We start from the raw sequence: 17,610 nt of genomic DNA on the forward strand, positions 1-17,610 counted from the left end.
TTATAACTTTATTAAATTCTATAGTATTTCTTGATTACATTTATATATACATTATAGGGTTTCAAATGAAGAATGACTTATATATACCAAATTTTAAAGTTACAGTCTAGTATTTACTTTTGTTTTGCTGAAGCAGTTTGTTCACATGTTACTGAATGCTTGTTTCCCAAGTGCTACGTATATTTGTGGAAGTACATATCCTTTAGTGTGCAATAAATACGAACTATGACATGCATCAAGAAATTGAATAAAAAGAAATTCCGTGGTAACCAGTCCACAAACAAAGCAAGCCACACTGTTGGAAGTAACCTGTGTATCAGTGCTTCAGGGAAGAAACCCCCACATGGAACGCCTCCTGGTGATTCAAATTTTTATGTTAACAATGACGCTGTTTGTAGCGGATCTGTTGTTGATGATGTGGGCATCTTATCTTCTTTGATAAAGGAAATGGCAAAATGTAAACAATGTGATGGTGTAGGCTGTCTGGAAATAACTGAACAACAAATTAGCAGGAAGGGTTTAGTATCAAAATTAGTTGTTCTGTGTAGATCCTGCAATAAATCTACCTTGAAAAGGACTTTGAACATTGCACATAATTTGTATGATGTGTATTTGAAGTTAGTGTATGCAATGCGTGCAATAGGAAAAGGAAAAAAACGCTGCTCAAAAGTTTTGTGGTTTGGTGGACCTTCCTCCTCCTCCCAGTAGGTTCAGCAAGTACAAAAAATACTTTTAGGTGCCTTGAAGGTTGTGTGTAAAGCATCATCTATGAAATGTGCAGTAGAAGAAACTGTAAATATTAGTGGAACCAGGGACTGGACATTGCTGTTGCACTTGATGGGACATGGCAACGTCGAGTACATCATTCCTGGAATGGTGTTGTAAGTGCTACTTCTCTGGAGAATGGAAAAGTTGTTGACATTGAGTACTTATCTAAGTACTGCCACACCTGCCATACTGAAGGACATATTGAACATCAGTGTTCTAAGAATTATGATGGTTACAGTTGAGGTATGGAGTGTGATGGAGCTCTAAAAAATATTTTGGAGGTCGGTGCTCATTTATAATGTTAGATATATGAAGTACCTAAGCGATGGTACTCTAAAGCTTTCAATAAAATTAATGAGTTCTATGTTTATGGTGATACCTTGGTAACAAAACTGGAGTGTTGTGGACATGTGTAGTGGTAGTAGTAGTAGTAGTAGTAGTAGTAGCATGTGTAGTAGTAGTAGTAGTAGTAGCAGCAGCAGCTTTATTCATGCGTAGATCTCTTTTTACAAGGATATAGGACATGTCAAAGTATTTACAAGTTTAGACCAATTTAAAATAAACTAATTCATATATACATACATTTACAGACTTCTAGTTAGAGACAATCATCAGATTTACTCCTGGTATACAATACTTTTTTTACAAATAACTTATTAAATAATGTAATGCCCCACTGTTCATATCTCACTATCAGTCACTGCACACACTACACACACATTGTTTCATAACACTTCTCTCACTACACACACACACACACACACACACACACACTCACACACACACACATATATATATATATATATATATATATATACACACACTGGTGATCTCTGAGCCATTTTCTGTACCACAATTTTCCATTTGCTATCCTGAAACTGAGTCAGCATCCCTCTATAATGAGTGAGATGTTGAGCTTTGAAAGAGGAAGTGGTGTTAGTATTGTGCGATGCATGGCTTTGGGGTAAGTTTTTCTAGAAAAGGAAAAAAGAAGGAAAAAACATAGTGTGAGGGTGTTATGTGGAATGTTGGATGTTTTATAATCATTATTATTTATTTGTATAACATTTTTTTACCAAACCCCTACTCTGTTTTATCCAAGTACTCCTTTAATGTATAAAATGTATAGCATAACAGGTACTTTTTAGCTGCCTTTTTAAATAAGTGTATTTTTGCAATTTCTTTTATCTCTTTTGGTAATTTATTGTACAGTTTTATTCCCTTGGTGGAAAATGCTCTTTTGAATTTTATGTTTATTTTTTCTTGGCAAATGTAAGTTGAGTCTAGCTCTTGTTCCATGGTCATGGACAAAACTGTTTGTGCAGAAATTACCAATGCTATTTTTGATGTGTACAACTGGCTGGTAAATGTATTCACACAGAACAGTTAAAATCCCCAGTGTTTTGAACAGATCTTGAGAATGAGCTCGACTACCATTTTTGATTATGATTCTTATGGCTCTTTTCTGGAGTTTGAAAACTGTGTTCATGTAACTAAAAGACACTGCATGTTACACACTGATGATAGGATTCTAAGGGCATAGCATGCTGATGACATTCTGTTTGCAAGTACCTTTGTGTGTTCACACCATTTCATCTGCGATTCAATATTCATTCCTAGAAATTTTGCATTTGTTACACAGTCTACAGAGGTGCCATCTACATTTAATTTAACACTGTCATTTTCCCTCTTCAAACTGAAATTCATGGCATTAGTTTTCTTTATGTTCAATGTCTCTTTATTGCTTATTGACAAATCATAAACTTCCTTGAGAGTTTCATTTGCTTTCTTGGCAAGGAGTTCTCTTGTTTTCTCAGTGACTATAATATTGCTGTCATCAGTGAAGAGAATTTTTTCATCATGAGTAACACTACTGGGAAAGTCATTGATGTATATCGGGAATGATATTGGTCCTAATATGCTACTTTGTGGAACCCCTATATTAATGTATGTTGGTTCTGGATCTATTTGAAGTATGTGTTATCTCTACTCTTTGAACCCTATCTGCTAGGGATGATCAAAACCAATCATTAGCTACCCCTCTTATTCCTAATGCTTCTAATTTATTTAATAGGATCTTGTGGTCAACTATATCAAACACCTTAGAAAAATCCAAAAATATTCCTGTGACACACTCATCTTTGTCAAGAACATCAAGTACAATCTTTGTGAATTCTACTATGGCTGACTCCGTATTTTTGCCCCTTCAGAAACCAAACTGTGATTCCCTTAAAAGATTGTATGAGAGTTGGAACTTTAATAGTGGCAACTATTTATTTACAGCTTGTACAAAATACATACATGTTTCAAAGTTTTACTGACCTTCAAAGTAGTCACCAGTGTTGTGTGTAACCTCTTTCCAGTGATATGGAAGTCATAGGATACTCTTAGCAGTGCCAGTTGTGTTGGCAGTTTGAGTGGCGTGGTATATTGACCGACAAATTTGTAGCAGTTCTGAAGGGAATGGCGTGAAGTGTTTCCATCAGTTTAGAAATTGAGTTGAACTTACAAGGGCTTAAGTCAGGGGAGAGCAGTAGGTGGTATAGCACTTAGCAGCACCATCACTCAAACAAATCAGTAACAGCTTGCACTGTATGTGCTTGAGCATTGTCCTGCAAAATGATGGTCAGGTCTTGCAGAAAGTGTCATCACTTCTGTCTCTATGCTGTTCATTTTTGGAAGACAACCTACGACCAGCTTAGAGACATAAGTGATGACACTTTCTGCAGGACCTGACCATCATTTTGCAGAACAATGCTCAAGCGCGTACAGTGCAAGCTGTTACCGATTTGTTTGAGTGATGGGGCTGCTAAGTGCTATACCACATACTGCACTCCCCTGACTTAATCCCTTGTGAGTTCAACTTGATTTCTAAACTGAAGGAAACACTTCACAGCATTCACTTCAGAACTGCTACAAATTTGTTGGGCAATAGACTGCACTGCTCGAAATGTCAACACAACTGGTACTGCTAAGAGTATCCAACGACTTCCACATTGGTGGCAATGGGTTATACACAATGCTGGTGACTACTTTGAAGGTCAGTAAAAGTTTGAAACATGTATCTATTTTGTACGAGCTGTAAATAAATAGTTGCCACTATCAAAGTTCCAACTCTCGTATTTATTCAGGTAATTCGTGAATCTGTCTTTCATAACTGCTTCTATTATTTTTGAGAATGGTGACAGCAGGGAAATGGGCTGGTAATTTTCTATGTCGTCTGCATTACCTTTCTTAAGCAAAGGTACAATTGTTGCCTGTTTTAACTGCTCTGGAAATGTCCCTGATGTGAAGGATTCATTTATTATATTTGTTAAGGGGCCTTGTATAATCTCTATGCACTGTTTCAGTACACACATTGGTACTTCAACTAAGCCTACTGACTTTTTATTTTTTAGTTTTTGAAAAGTTTTATTGACTTCATTCTCTGTGGTTGGAAGTAACATCATTGTATTTAGTGCAACATTACTTACAGCTGTTATATTTGTTTTCCAGAATTTTTGCTGTAACTTCTCTGCTACACTTGAAAAATGCTCATTTACATAGTTTGCTAAGTGTTGTGGATCATTTATTACCTTATCCCCCTCTCTTAGCAGTACGTTATTCTGCATTTCTTTGCCTCTCCCCGTTTCCTTTTTATAACATCCCAGACAGCTTTGCTTTTATTCTCTGCATTATGTATTATTTTGTCATTAAATGAATTTCTGCAGCAATCAGTACCTTCCTATAGATCTTTTTGTATCTATGATAGAAATTTAAGAATTCTGGATTATTGCAACCCTTTTTCATGGAACTTAGGTATTTAAGTGTTTGGGAGGACGTCTGCTGTTATCCATCTGTTTTCGTGAGATGTTGATACAGACATGCATACTTTTGGAAATGCCTTTTCAAAGTTCAATTTAAACAATGTGGAGAATTTAGAGAATTTCATATTCACATTGGTTTCCTTATACACTTAATCACAGCTTTGTTTTTCTAGTTCCTTTGAAAAATCTTTTATTTTGATTTCTGGTAGATGTCGTTTGTAGGCTTGTAGTTTAGGGAATGATTCAATGCCTGGTTTTACTATTGTTATTTGACAGAGATGGTCTGATTGCCCGAGATCTTTTACAGCTACATCACATTTTTCCCTGTCCATATTTGTGGTGACATGGTCAATTACTAATGCAGTCATAGTAACCCTTGTTGCACTATTGACCAATAGGGACATGCAAAACTTTGTAGGATATTTATGAGGGTGCTGCTGGATTTGTTTATGATATTAGAGTTGATGTTAACGTCCCCACACAGAATTATGTTGACCTTTGTACTTGAGACTTTATGTAGAACTTCTGTTAATTTATTGAAAAAAGTGTCCACACTACCACTGGGAGATCTATACACAAATAAAATGATTAATTTCTTGGTGATATCAAGCCCTGTTAATTCAATAGCTGATATTTCAAAGTGTTTGTCTTCACTTGCTGTACTGAGGTCATGTCTTGATTTGACCTGTGTTCCTTTTCTGATATAAATACATGATCCTCCACCCTTTGAAGCAGTTCTGCAGTAAGAGTTTGCCCTTTCATATGATGATAACACTACATGTTTGATTTCTGTCCCTCTACACCAGTGCTCAGTAACACAAACTACTGTGCAGTTCAAAGACTGAAGTGCAACTTCTGATAGTTGTATTTTATTGTGAAGTGCCCCTGTTACTCTTTCCAGTTGTTTGTTTTTCTTTGTGACATCTGGTATGTGTGATATTTGGAGTGTTAAAATCTGTCTTGTAAGTGATTGTTTCAGTATTTTTTAAAGTGCTGGAGATATTCTTTGAGCAGGGGAACCTGTTGTCTGGATTTATCCTAAAAAAGACTTACTTTTCCTAACCATGACAACTTGTATTTGACCATGTGTGGCCTGAGCTCCACCCCCTATACTTTCATGAATTAGCTGTACCAGTCTTCCCTTCCCAGCCTGTTTAGGTGTAGATCATGCCTTGTGAAACCCCATCTGTTGATCGACCCAATGGGCATAAGAGAAACATGAGCGAAGTTGGCTGCCCTCAGAGCCATACCTATCCCCACACTGATTTGCCTCACAGCTCCATCAAGGTGTGACCAATCATGACCCTAGAACAGCTCAAGAAAGTGTATGTTGGTGCAAAAGAGGATGGGTGCTAGATTGAGGAAGCTACGAAGAGGAATGAAAGGAAAGTTGCTATCTGATGGAAAATCTCTGTCTGGCTGAAGCAGATTGACAGAAACTGAAACAGACCTTCTTCAGAGTTATTATGGACTGGCCATTAGACGAACTACACCTCTGAATGATGTCACAGCAATGAGAAAAGCTGTATGGGCCATTTACTTTCATAAGTTGTCCACAGATGACCACCCTGTTCATGGATTTTGCCCTAAAGGAGCAGATGCTTGGTGTGGTTACCAAAAAGCAAAAGAAAGTGGTCAAATATACCATCATACGCATTCTCTTCCTGAGCCTGTTATGAATGAAATAAAACCAATTTTTAGAGACATGAGTGACCATGTTAAGCGTAGTAAATGTCTTCATGAGGGCACTCAGAATACACATGAAAGTTTCAACCATTGCATATGGGAAAGACTGATGACCTACGATGTTAAGTCCCATAGTGCTCAGAGCCATATGGGAAAGATTACCCAAGAATGTTTCTGTAGGACTAAATACATTAAAAGTTGGTGTACTAGATGCAGTGATATGTTTCAGTGATGGAGTGATAGGAGAGTTGGAAGTCCTGAGAAATTTAGGCATAAAATGTGGCTCTAATATGGATCAATTGCTTGCGTGTGACAGACAACGGGTGCATGAAACTGAAAGATTCACTCTCCAAGTTACCAAAGAAGCGAAGAAGTGCTAAAAGGAATGTCAAGAGGAAGCTTGAAGATGAAGAAGTGCTGCAGGATGAAGACTAGCTTCAGGAATGTTCTGAGGCACAGTTTAATTGGACTGATATCTTCATTCGCAATTTCCCATAAGTTGTATTTTTCAGAATTCAGGTACAAAGATTTCCTAAAGTTTATAAAGCATTGCTTTAATTTTTTTCTGTAACTTGCAATAGTCCATACTTATGTAGTAGACCTAAGCTTTATTGCAGAATCAACTAAATTATAGAAAAAATAATATTTTTATTAGGAAGAAAATTATAAAAATTAAAATGTAAGATGTGATTTTTTTTATCCTTGTAATATACATAATTGGTGGAATTAAATATGTCTAGTACCTCAGCCATCATGTCATGCATATCTGGTAAAAATTTGGTCTCCTTCAAATGTATAACATTGGATTAAATGGTACCTCAATTTGAGGAAGCCTTTTGGGAAAAAATTGCATCAATTTCCTTGTAATTTTTTTAATAACCCTAAGCAGTTTCAAAAATATTCAATTTGTTTAGAAAGCGTGCTGCATTACCTGATATCAACAAAGAATCTGTAAAACACGTACATTATAAACAGTACCTGAAAGAAATGGGTGTTGTTTTTTACATAATATTGAGCCGGAAAAGTACCCTGTATCCTCAATTACTTTTCAAATTGCTTTGCTTTTATTTTCTGACTCTGATATAAACTCATCATTAGCCATTTTCTTTTCCTGATATATGACTTTGAATATGGGGTAGTCAGAAACAGTCTGGAATGCCTGTAAAGGCGTAGCAGGGCAAGTGTACATGCAAAATCATGTGGCCCACAATCACTGTCAGTTGTTCTCACAGCATGGATGATAGTGCATGAAACTGCTCAGCCTTTGGCTCAGGTCTGATCCTTACTACCATTCCATGCCCAATTTTTGTATCGCTCTCTTGTTCTGTTTTAGGAAACCAAATGGAGAACATGTTTGGTGACACAGTCTCTGGAGGGCAGCTTGAATGTATGTACACAATAACCTGATTGGCTCACTTCAATGCCAATTAACTTGCAAACAGTGCAACATATCGGATTTTTCTTAACAGTTATTTTTCAGCTCAAACTACCCTGCAACACCTTTACATGCTTTTTAGACTATTTCTGACCAACCTGTATATCTGAATGTATTTTGCGATATAACTGTCAAGGAGAGAAGATATGTTGTGGCTTTTTCTGTAAATGAGCAATGTCTTTTTTGTGTTGCTTAAGATTTTTATGCCTCTTGTTATCCATGTCTTTGGTTTCATTCTTGTGTTCCTTACCACCCGTGTTTTGAGAGAAAACACTGTTTTAAAATAATAGTTGAAAATGGCAGAAACTTTCCCAACTTTTTGTTGGCATCATGCATCTGAGAAGCTTCTTTCCACTTTCCTCTTGGTGATAAGTAATTGAAAGTTTCTACACTCTGTGTTCTGAACCTTCTCACAGTCAATGATCTTTTGTGATTTTGGCTGGGCAATAAATAGCCTGAGAAGGTTACCACATGGGCTTCACGATCACTAAAATTTGTATTTATGCACTTTGCAGTTTATGTTGTGTTTTTCAAATGTTTGGCCCAGAGCAGTAGCAGTATTTTTTGTAATTATTGCTGGGATTGTTATTATTTGTTTTAAATCAAATGTATTTGATAGGGTGAGCAATAGTTCTTTTCTCCTGCTTGTTCAAAGAAAATCAATGTTGAAATCCTCACATAATACTGTTGATTTTTTGCCTACATGCATCATATTTTGTAATGTTTAACGTTTTTTTGAGAAATGTCCCAGAGTTTCCATTTGGAGAGCAATAGATACACATGAAAACTATATTTGCACCACTGATTTCTATGACTGTTGCCTCAAGGTCTGTTTCTGCATTGAGGTAATGATGACTGTTGACAGTTTTGTATTTCAACCCACTTTTAATTAAAATAGCAGTACCTCCATTTGTATGATTTCTTTTACAACAGTAATTGGCAAGTGCATAGCCCATTATCAAACTGTGCAGATTCTCAGCCGTGCGGGATTAGCCGAGCGGTCTAAGGCGCTGCAGTCATAGACTGTGAGGCTGGTCCCAGTGGAGGTTCGAGTCCTCCCTCGGGCATGGGTGTGTGTATTTGTCCTTAGGATAATTTGGGTTAAGTAGTGTGTAAGCTTAGGGACTGATGACCTTAGCAGTTAAGTCCCATAAGATATTTCACACACATATGAACTTTTTTTTTTTTTTTTTCAGGTTCTCAATGTTTTCATCTGTGATTGCAGTTTTGTAATGCTTTTTACATGGATAATCTTCAATTAAGTATGGCTATGTTTGAATTAGCTCACTAATTATGTACTTGTTGAAATTTAAGAAGCAGACACATTATAAACCGTCACAAACTTGATTACATTTCTATAAACAAAAAAACTAACCAAAATAATTTTGTGACTGCACTGATTTTATTCATCTGAATGAAACACCATTACTTTGGAACCTCTATGAACAAAAGTATTCCACAGACCATGTTTCCTCCTGATTTATGTTATTATGCAACATGTACGAACATAGCAAAAAAATATCGTTGATATTAATGTCATATCTGTTATGACTGAGAATATTTCAGTTTGTCCTCACAACTTTTGCTGTGTTGCTTTTGAAAGTAATTTCATCATATGCCCCAGTTAATGTTCAGCTTCCACTCTAGGATTATAGGTCCACAAAAAAAACTTAGCTATGCCAAAAACGGCTGAGGCCTTGCGGGAGGAGTGATAAGTCTTGACCCCCACCCCCTCCTTCAGCTAGAATGTCATCCAGTCCAGAACTATATGCCTGTATCTATCAAAGTAATAACCACAAATTCACCCACAATGTTACACAAAAGTAGAAATTGAATTAGAAGGTTTTGGAATGGTAATTGAATATTCCATAAGTACATACATTGTAATAAAGGAAAGACAATATAAGAGAAGTGAGTAAAGGGAAAAAAGTATAATGGAGAACTTATTTTGAAAGAGACTTGGTTTTGAGTAGTTTATTCTTTCTTCCATTAGTCACTTCACGTCCTGATATTCTGCATAACACCATATGAAGGAAAAGTGAATTTCAGTCTTTTTAATTTTCTGCATTAAGTATTAAGTATCACACAATCACCATTTGATGAAACTTCTTTGTATTATTAATGCTGTAATTGGTTATTAATAAATAACTCCTATATGAAAACTTGAAAGTTACTGACAATAGCAACATAGACTTCTCCATCTGGCCTCATAGAGATCTGTTCAATTAGTAATCACTATTTTCAAATCTAATTAATAATTTAATTATCTTACCTCTTTGAGATCAGGGAATTTGAGAGAGAGTATTTCCTTATAAATACTTTCATTCATATTTATTACTTCTGTCTGCTTTATCCTTTTGGATTTTTGTTCCTCCTGTAATTTCACGAATGGCTTTTGCTCTGTTTCTAGGTGGTCATTATCTAGGTTCTTCTGACGGAGGAGTATTCCTATTGCTCGTTTCTCTTGTTTAGCATCCCATATTTCCTGTGCTTTCTGCCACTTTAATAGCTTTGTTCTTTTCTGCAATGCAAGTTCTGCTTCTTTAATGGCTTTAAGCCTTTCTTTCTCTAGTCGTATTTTCTCCTTTTCCTTTATCATTTTCAGTTTATGGAGGCGTTCAGCTTCTTTCCTTTTCTGCTTCAAAAAATCAGCAAACTTTTCTTTCCATTTTGTTGTCCATGATGTTAATAGGCGTTTGCACTCAACATGTTGTTCAAACATATTCCTCAGTTTTATAACCTAAAAGTGAGAGAAAATGTGCACTGAAATCCAAAAATATTATAAAGACCTCAATATAAGAAGTATCATTGAATTTGCAAGGTTAAAAACTAAGCAGTTATGTGCACTGTTTATTATCAGAAATTCTAAATAGAGAGTGTTCATTTTCATTCATTGCAATCCTCAGTTGGCAAGTAATCTTCCATGGTAACGAAACCCACCCCAAACATTAAAAACAGTTACAGGACAGCATTAAATAGTTAAACCAGCTGTCTTTGGATGAAGAAGAATTTATGGAAGTATAATCACACCTAAAATTAAATGACATTCAATTTGGTGACAGATTATATCTAAACTAAAGATGGTAGCTTCTGTATCTGTGGCAGTGCATCAAAGCACACCATTCCATTTGTGAGTTGACACAGCTTCTAATAAGGAATGACTTACTTCGATATTCCTCTGTTCTTTTTGGTTTGAATTCTTAAATTTCTTGCACGTTTGTGTATTTATCAGGCACAATTCAATATTAATAACTGTGTAGTGCATAGCACTGCTGATTGAATCATGATAGGCATTTGTTTTTGTTTGTAAAGCAAGTTACAGTTTTTAGACCCTTTAGTTTGATGGTAGCTTCCATCCCTGCAGCAGCACATCTGAAGCACACCATTTCATTTGTGAGTTCATAGCTGCTTTCTTGGATCTATCCACCGCCTACGACACCATATGGCGAGAAGGCTTTCTCTTAAAATTCTCTTAAAATTTGTGAGCATTATTCAGTGTCGGAAACTCACAAACCTACTTAACAACATGCTAAGCAACAGACATTTCCAGATTTACTCTGATAACGACAGAAGCAAAGTCTTCAAAGTAAGTGACGGGCTACCTCAAGGATCTGTATTGGCCCCTCTCCTTTTCAACTTATACATTTATGACCTGCCAACCACAACCTCAAGGAAATTCATATATGCTGATGGCATCTGTTTGGTAACCCAGAGCTCCAGTTTCACCACTGCCGAAAGCACATTAACTGCCAACATGGAAATCCTGGACACATACTTCAGGAAATGGTGCCTCCGCCTAAACCCTCAGAAAACTGTTACTTCAGCATTCCACCTATGGAATAGACACTCTGACTATAAACCAGAAGTTAAACTCCGAGGACAAACCTTGAAGTACTGCAGCACACTGAAGTACCTCGGAATAACACTCATTAGGTCCCTAACTTTCTGACAACATCTCTCCTAAGTGGCCGCAAAAGTGAAGACCCGTAATAATATCATTCAGAAGCTTGCTGGTACCTCCTGGGGTTGCAGTGCTCAAACACTAAGATCAACTGCTTTGGCACTATCATACTCTGTCGCTGAATACTGTTGTCCAACTTGTATGAACAGTGCTCATTGTAGCAAGATAGATGAGCAACTCAACTAGACAATGCAACTTATCACAGGCTGCATACGTAGCACTCAAACTGCATGGCTACCAGTTTTAAGTAACATCCAACTTCCAGCTCTACGAGGATCAGATGCTCTCCTGAAAATCTGGAGAAACACTCAGAAGAACAGAAGAACCCCCAGCTACCTGTACACAGTGATATATTAATAGCAGAACATCAGCGTCTGAAGTCAAGAAAACCACCTTGGTGAACTGCACAACATCTTGAAGCCCCCGACTTTAACATCAACGAAGTATGGAGAAGTCAGTAGGAAGAATCGTCAGTGTTCAACGGTCATCTGGTTGAAAAGTCTTCCATGTGAGTTCCAGGTTTCACACTCCCCAGATGCCAGTGGAGAACTATCAACCACATCCGAACAGGACAAGGGAACTGCAGATGTCTGAAGCACAGACGGGGCTGGTCAACATCTCCAGATTGTGACTGTGAAGCTACCCTGCAAACAATAAATCACATTGTTGGTGAATGCCCGAAACGAGCCTTCGGGGGATCAATAAATGACATCCACCATGCATCACCTGAAGGGCTCAACTGGAACAACAGATTGGACTTAGAAATCTAAGAACTTGTGTAATGTGTACATAATTTAGCATAATACTTTGGACATTTTATTTTGTACCTGTATTTTGCTTGTCATTTCTTACACTGTATACTCTTAAAATTATGTATTTGATCAAAGCTCTGTATCATCATACGATAAATAATAAAACTTTGTTAGTTGACATAACTTCTAATAAGAAACAACGTATTTTGATTTTCCTGTATATTTTTTAATTTAAATTCTTAAATTTCTGGCATGTTTTTGTATTTACCAGGCCCATTTCTGCATTTTAATAACTGCATAGTGTATATTTCTGCCATATTTAGTATGGATAGGGACTGTGATTCCTGTGTTCAGATACAAGCTGAGTTGGTGACCATTTGCTCACAGCTCCAGGCAGTGCTGGCTTCAGTTATGCTGCTTGATGCTGTTGGCAATGGGCATCACTGTGGGGAGCTGGATATGGGTATCTAATGGGGATCTAGCACATCCCATGTTCCCCCCATTGGTCCACTACTGTGGCTGCACCGCATACTGCCTGCAATGAGGTTGACTGCTCATCCCTGGTCAAGTGGGCAGTTGTTCCAAGGAGTGGCAGGCAATGAAAAGGGGCTGATCGAAGGGCCTCCCCAGTTTGTCTAATGAATAGGTTTCAGGTGATGTCTGTGTCCAAGAAGATCCTGAACCAGATGCAGTTGCTTGCCCTGTTTCAGAGGAAGCTTTTCTGCCCGCAAGATCTGGACAGTCACACAGAGGGTTGGAGTACTACTAGCCACACAATGGGGTCTCTTAGGGACAGCGCAACCAAGCCAAGGAGCGGAAGAAGACCAATGTGTGTTCTGTGTGTATACCAGGGTGAAGGGAAGTCATCCCAGATGTGGAATGGGTGCTTCTGGATGCCATGAAGAGCACTGGGTGCACCCAACTGTATGTGGTGGCTCTTGTCAGTACTTCTTATGTGTGTCACTTCAGACTGGAAGAGATTCTCTCTGGTTTCTGGTGGCTATCTGAAGTGGTAGACTGCCAATCTTGCTTGTGAGATGAAGGCCCACCATCTATAGCAATGCCAACAGGACTGGGTGTGGATCTTTGGTAGAGAGTTGAGTAGAGGATCTCAGTTAGAGGCTTAGATAGTTCTACAACCATGTAGGCTGCAGATTGATTGACTTGGCCATAGGGTGGTGGCAGTTTGGGTTCCGCTTAATCAGTCAGGAGTCCACTACACCACTACACCTTTTTTTTTAGGTCAGAGGGTCTTGGGAGATTACAGAAATGGCCTCAGTCTAAAAGGGCACAGGGTAAACACAGGATGAGGGTAGATCTATCAACATTTGGCATTGTGGTTGTAAATTGTTGTAGCTGTGTTGGGAAAGAACCAGAGCTCCAAGAGCTAATATAAAGCACTGAAGCTCAAATTGTTATATGTATTGAAAGCTGGCTAAAGCCAAACATAGTTTCAGTTGAAATTTTTAGAAAGGACTTAATGGTGTTATGAAAGGATAGGTTAAATACAGTTGGTGTAGGAGTGTTTATCACTGTTTGAAGTAGTTTACCTTGGCAAGAAATTGAAATAGAGAGTTCCTGCAAGTTAGTATGGGTAAAGGTTATAATTGACAACCTGAAAAAGTTAATGATTGATTCCTTTTACTGACCCGCCCTCACCAACTCAGATGATACAGTTGCTGAACAGTTCAAAGAAAACTTGAGTCTCATTTCAACTAGGCACCCCACATCTACAATTATGGTGATATGTTGCTGAAAATTTAAGTTAAAAGTCGTAGGCAAAAAATGTCCTTCAAAACTGTACTGAATGGTTTCTCCAAACATTATTTTGAATAATTAGTCCAGGAGGTCACTTGAAGTGCAAATTATTGCAAAAGCATTGTTGACCTCTTAGTAACAAGTATCATGACATATTCAGGGATTAATGAACACAAGGTCATTGTAGCAATACGGAATACTGTACCATCCGAATACACCAAAAGTAAACACAAAATATATCTGTTTTAAAAAAAGCAGATAAACATTCACTTGATGCCTTCCCAAAAAAGAGTCTCCACTCCTACCAAACTGACTATGTAAGTATAGACCAGATGTGGCTGAAATTCAAAGAAATAGTACTGTCAGCAATTGAGAGATATATGCCAAATAAATTAATAAGAGATGTTACTGATACCCCATGGTACACAAAACTGGTCACAACACTGTTGCAGGAGCAATGAAACAAGCATGCCAAATGTAAAATCTCCAAGATTGGTGATGTTTTACTGAAGCTTCAAATTTAGTTCGAATTTCAGTCTGTGATATGCTTTTAATAGTGTCCAAGATGAAACTTTGTCTCGAAATATGACAGAAAATGCAAAGAGATTTTGATCATATGTAAAGTGCACCAGCAGCAAGGCACAATCAGTACCTTCACTGCATGATAGCAACAGTAATGTTACCTATGACAGTGCCACTAAAACAGAGTTACTAAACACAGTTTTCTGATGATGAAGTAAATATTCTGGAATTTGAATCAAGAACAGTTGCCAACATTAGAAACTATGAGGTAGATATGCTCAGTGTAGGAAAACAGCTTCCAGTCCAGATTGTAAACCAGTTAGGATACTTTCAGAGTATGCTGATACAATAGCTCCATACTTAGCAATCATATTCAACTGCTTGCTTGTCAAAAAAATACATGCCTAAAGACTGGAAAGTTGCACAGGACACCAACACTCAAGAAAGAAAATAAGAGTAATCTGCAGAATTAAAAGTCCATATCACTAATGTCAATTTGCTGTGGAACATATACTGTGTTCAAACATTATGAACTGCCTCAAAGAATATGATTTATTGACAAATAGCCAACACAGTTTCAGAAAATATCATTCCTGTGAAACACATCTAGCCCTTTAGTCACATGAAGTAGTGAGTGCCACTTTCAGATGATAACAAATTGATTCCTTATTTCTAGATTTCCAGAAGGCTATTCCTCACAAATGACTTCTAATCAAATTGCATGCCTATGGAGTACCACGTCAGTTGTGTGACTGGATTTGTGACTTCCTTTCAGAAAAGTCAGTCATAGTTCATAGTAGTTGGCAGGAAGTCATCAAGTAAAACAAAAGTGATACATGGTGTTCCCAAACGAAGTGTTACAGGTTCTCACCTGTTCCTAACCAATATAAATCATTTAGGAGACAATCTGAACTGCTCTATTAGACTGTTTGCAGATGATGCTGTCATTTACCATCTTGCAAAGTCATCAGATGACCAAAACCAAATGCAAACTGATTTAGGCAAGATATCTGTATGGTGCGAAAAGTGGAAATTGACTATTAATAATGAAAAGTGTGAATTCATTCATGTGAGTACTACAAGGAATCCACTAAATTTTGGATACAGCATAAATCACACAGATCTAAAGGCTATGAATTCGAGTAAATACTTGGAATTATAATTATGAATAACTTAAACTGCAACCATCACATAGATGAATTTGTGGGAAAAGTTATTTAAAGATTGTGACTTATTGGCAGGACACTGATAAGGTGGAACAGATCTATGAAAGAGCCCGCTTGTACTTTTGGAATATTGCTGTGCAGTGTGGGATCTGCATCAGATAGGATTGCTAGAAGACATCTAAAAAGTTGAAAGAAGTGCAGCCTGTTTGGCATTATCACAAAATATGGGATAGAGTACCTAAGATATGATATGTGAATTGGGGTGGCAGTCATTAGAAAAAAGACATTTTTCACTGTGGTAGGATCTTTCCAAGAAAGTTCAACTGCCAATTTTCTGCCCTGGATGCACAAATATTTTGTTGTTGCCCACCTACAGAGAGAGAAATGAGCATTGTAATAAAATAGAAGAAATCATAGCTTGCACAGAAAGATTGAAGTGTTTGTTTTCTGTGTGCATTGTTCAAGAGCAGAATGGTAGAGAAACAGCTTGAAGGTATTTTGATGAACACTCTGTTTGACAATTTTGTCAACTGAAAATAATTTAGGAGTAAAGAAGACCATCCACCAGATAGTACAAATATTGATACATCAACAGACACAAAAAAGAATGAAAACTTTGCTAGCTTTTGGACAAATCCTTTAACAAGCTAAATTGTACAATGGTCAGTCAAAAATTAATACCTCCTTTTCTTTTTATTTATCAAGGATTTGAAATGCAACTACATAGGTTGAAAACCACAACACTGACAATTAGTTTATGACTTTTCAATATAATCTCCATCTATTTCCACAGGTTTGGTCCATCTATTAACAAGGGCATGTATTCCAGTGTGGTAAAATGCAGTCTTGTTTCCTGCTCCCATGGATGTTTTCAAGGCCTCCTCATCTTCAAAGTGAGTCTCATGATGAGTTTCATTTAGTGGCACAAACAGATGGCAGTCTGAGGGTGCCAGGTTCAGGGCTGTATGGGGGATGAGTACCCATAAAATTTTCACAATCTCTTCAGTGGTGTGACAACTGGTGTATGGTTTTGCATTGTCATTCCAAAGAAAAACATTCAACATAGTTTTTGTTGAGTGAACTTGCTGAAGATGTGCTTTAAGCTGTTTGAGAGTTCTGACATACTGGACAGCATTTATTGTGCAGCCTTGCTCCAAAATCACACCCTCTGCATCTCAGGATACTGTAGCCATAACTGTCCCTGCTGATCACACGCTTCTGAAATTTTCCTTCTTTGGTGAGTTTTTGTGATATCATCCATTGACTGCCTCTATGATTTGGTTCAACTAAAAGAAGCTATGTTTTGTATCTAGTCATATTTTTTTTCCCAGAAACTCCTATCCTTGAAAACAGGAGCACTGCAGGAGTTGGGAGGCAATTGTTCTTCATGTCTGTTTACTCTCATTGGTTAACATTCTTGATAGTTATGTTGCACAAATCTTGAGTATCCCAGTTGTTGTGTAATCATCATCACACTGCCTTTACTGAGGAGGATAATTCAACAAAAATCATCTGCAGCCACCATGAACGATATCATTGACTCACTGAATGTTGTGTGGAGTTGCTGCAGTCACCAGTCTGCCATTCCACATTTCTTCAGCCAATGGTCTTTGCCCTCCAGCTTCATTACAGCAAAGAACCCATCATCTAACAATGCTGATAGCTACTGTTGCACCACTATGCACATTTTTCAGTCTTTCGTGAATGTGAATGGCTGTTTCACCATCTGAATTAAAAAATTCTATCGCCGAACTCT

General features: G+C 37.4%; 1 protein-coding gene across 1 annotated transcript in view; it reads right to left on the minus strand.

The window, feature by feature from the left end:
• LOC124722210 (dynein axonemal intermediate chain 3-like) overlaps positions 1-17,610 on the minus strand; it is a gene marked incomplete at its 5' end in the record, with an annotated part of 287,800 nt that overhangs the window by 13,381 nt on the left and 256,809 nt on the right. Inside the window, one exon of the mRNA XM_047247406.1 lies at positions 9,968-10,435. Coding sequence (XP_047103362.1) covers positions 9,968-10,435 — 468 coding nt within the window. The remainder of the gene's footprint in view (positions 1-9,967; positions 10,436-17,610) is intronic.

This window comes from Schistocerca piceifrons, chromosome X (assembly GCF_021461385.2).
Source record: "Schistocerca piceifrons isolate TAMUIC-IGC-003096 chromosome X, iqSchPice1.1, whole genome shotgun sequence".
Taxonomy (NCBI): Eukaryota; Metazoa; Arthropoda; class Insecta; order Orthoptera; family Acrididae; genus Schistocerca; species Schistocerca piceifrons.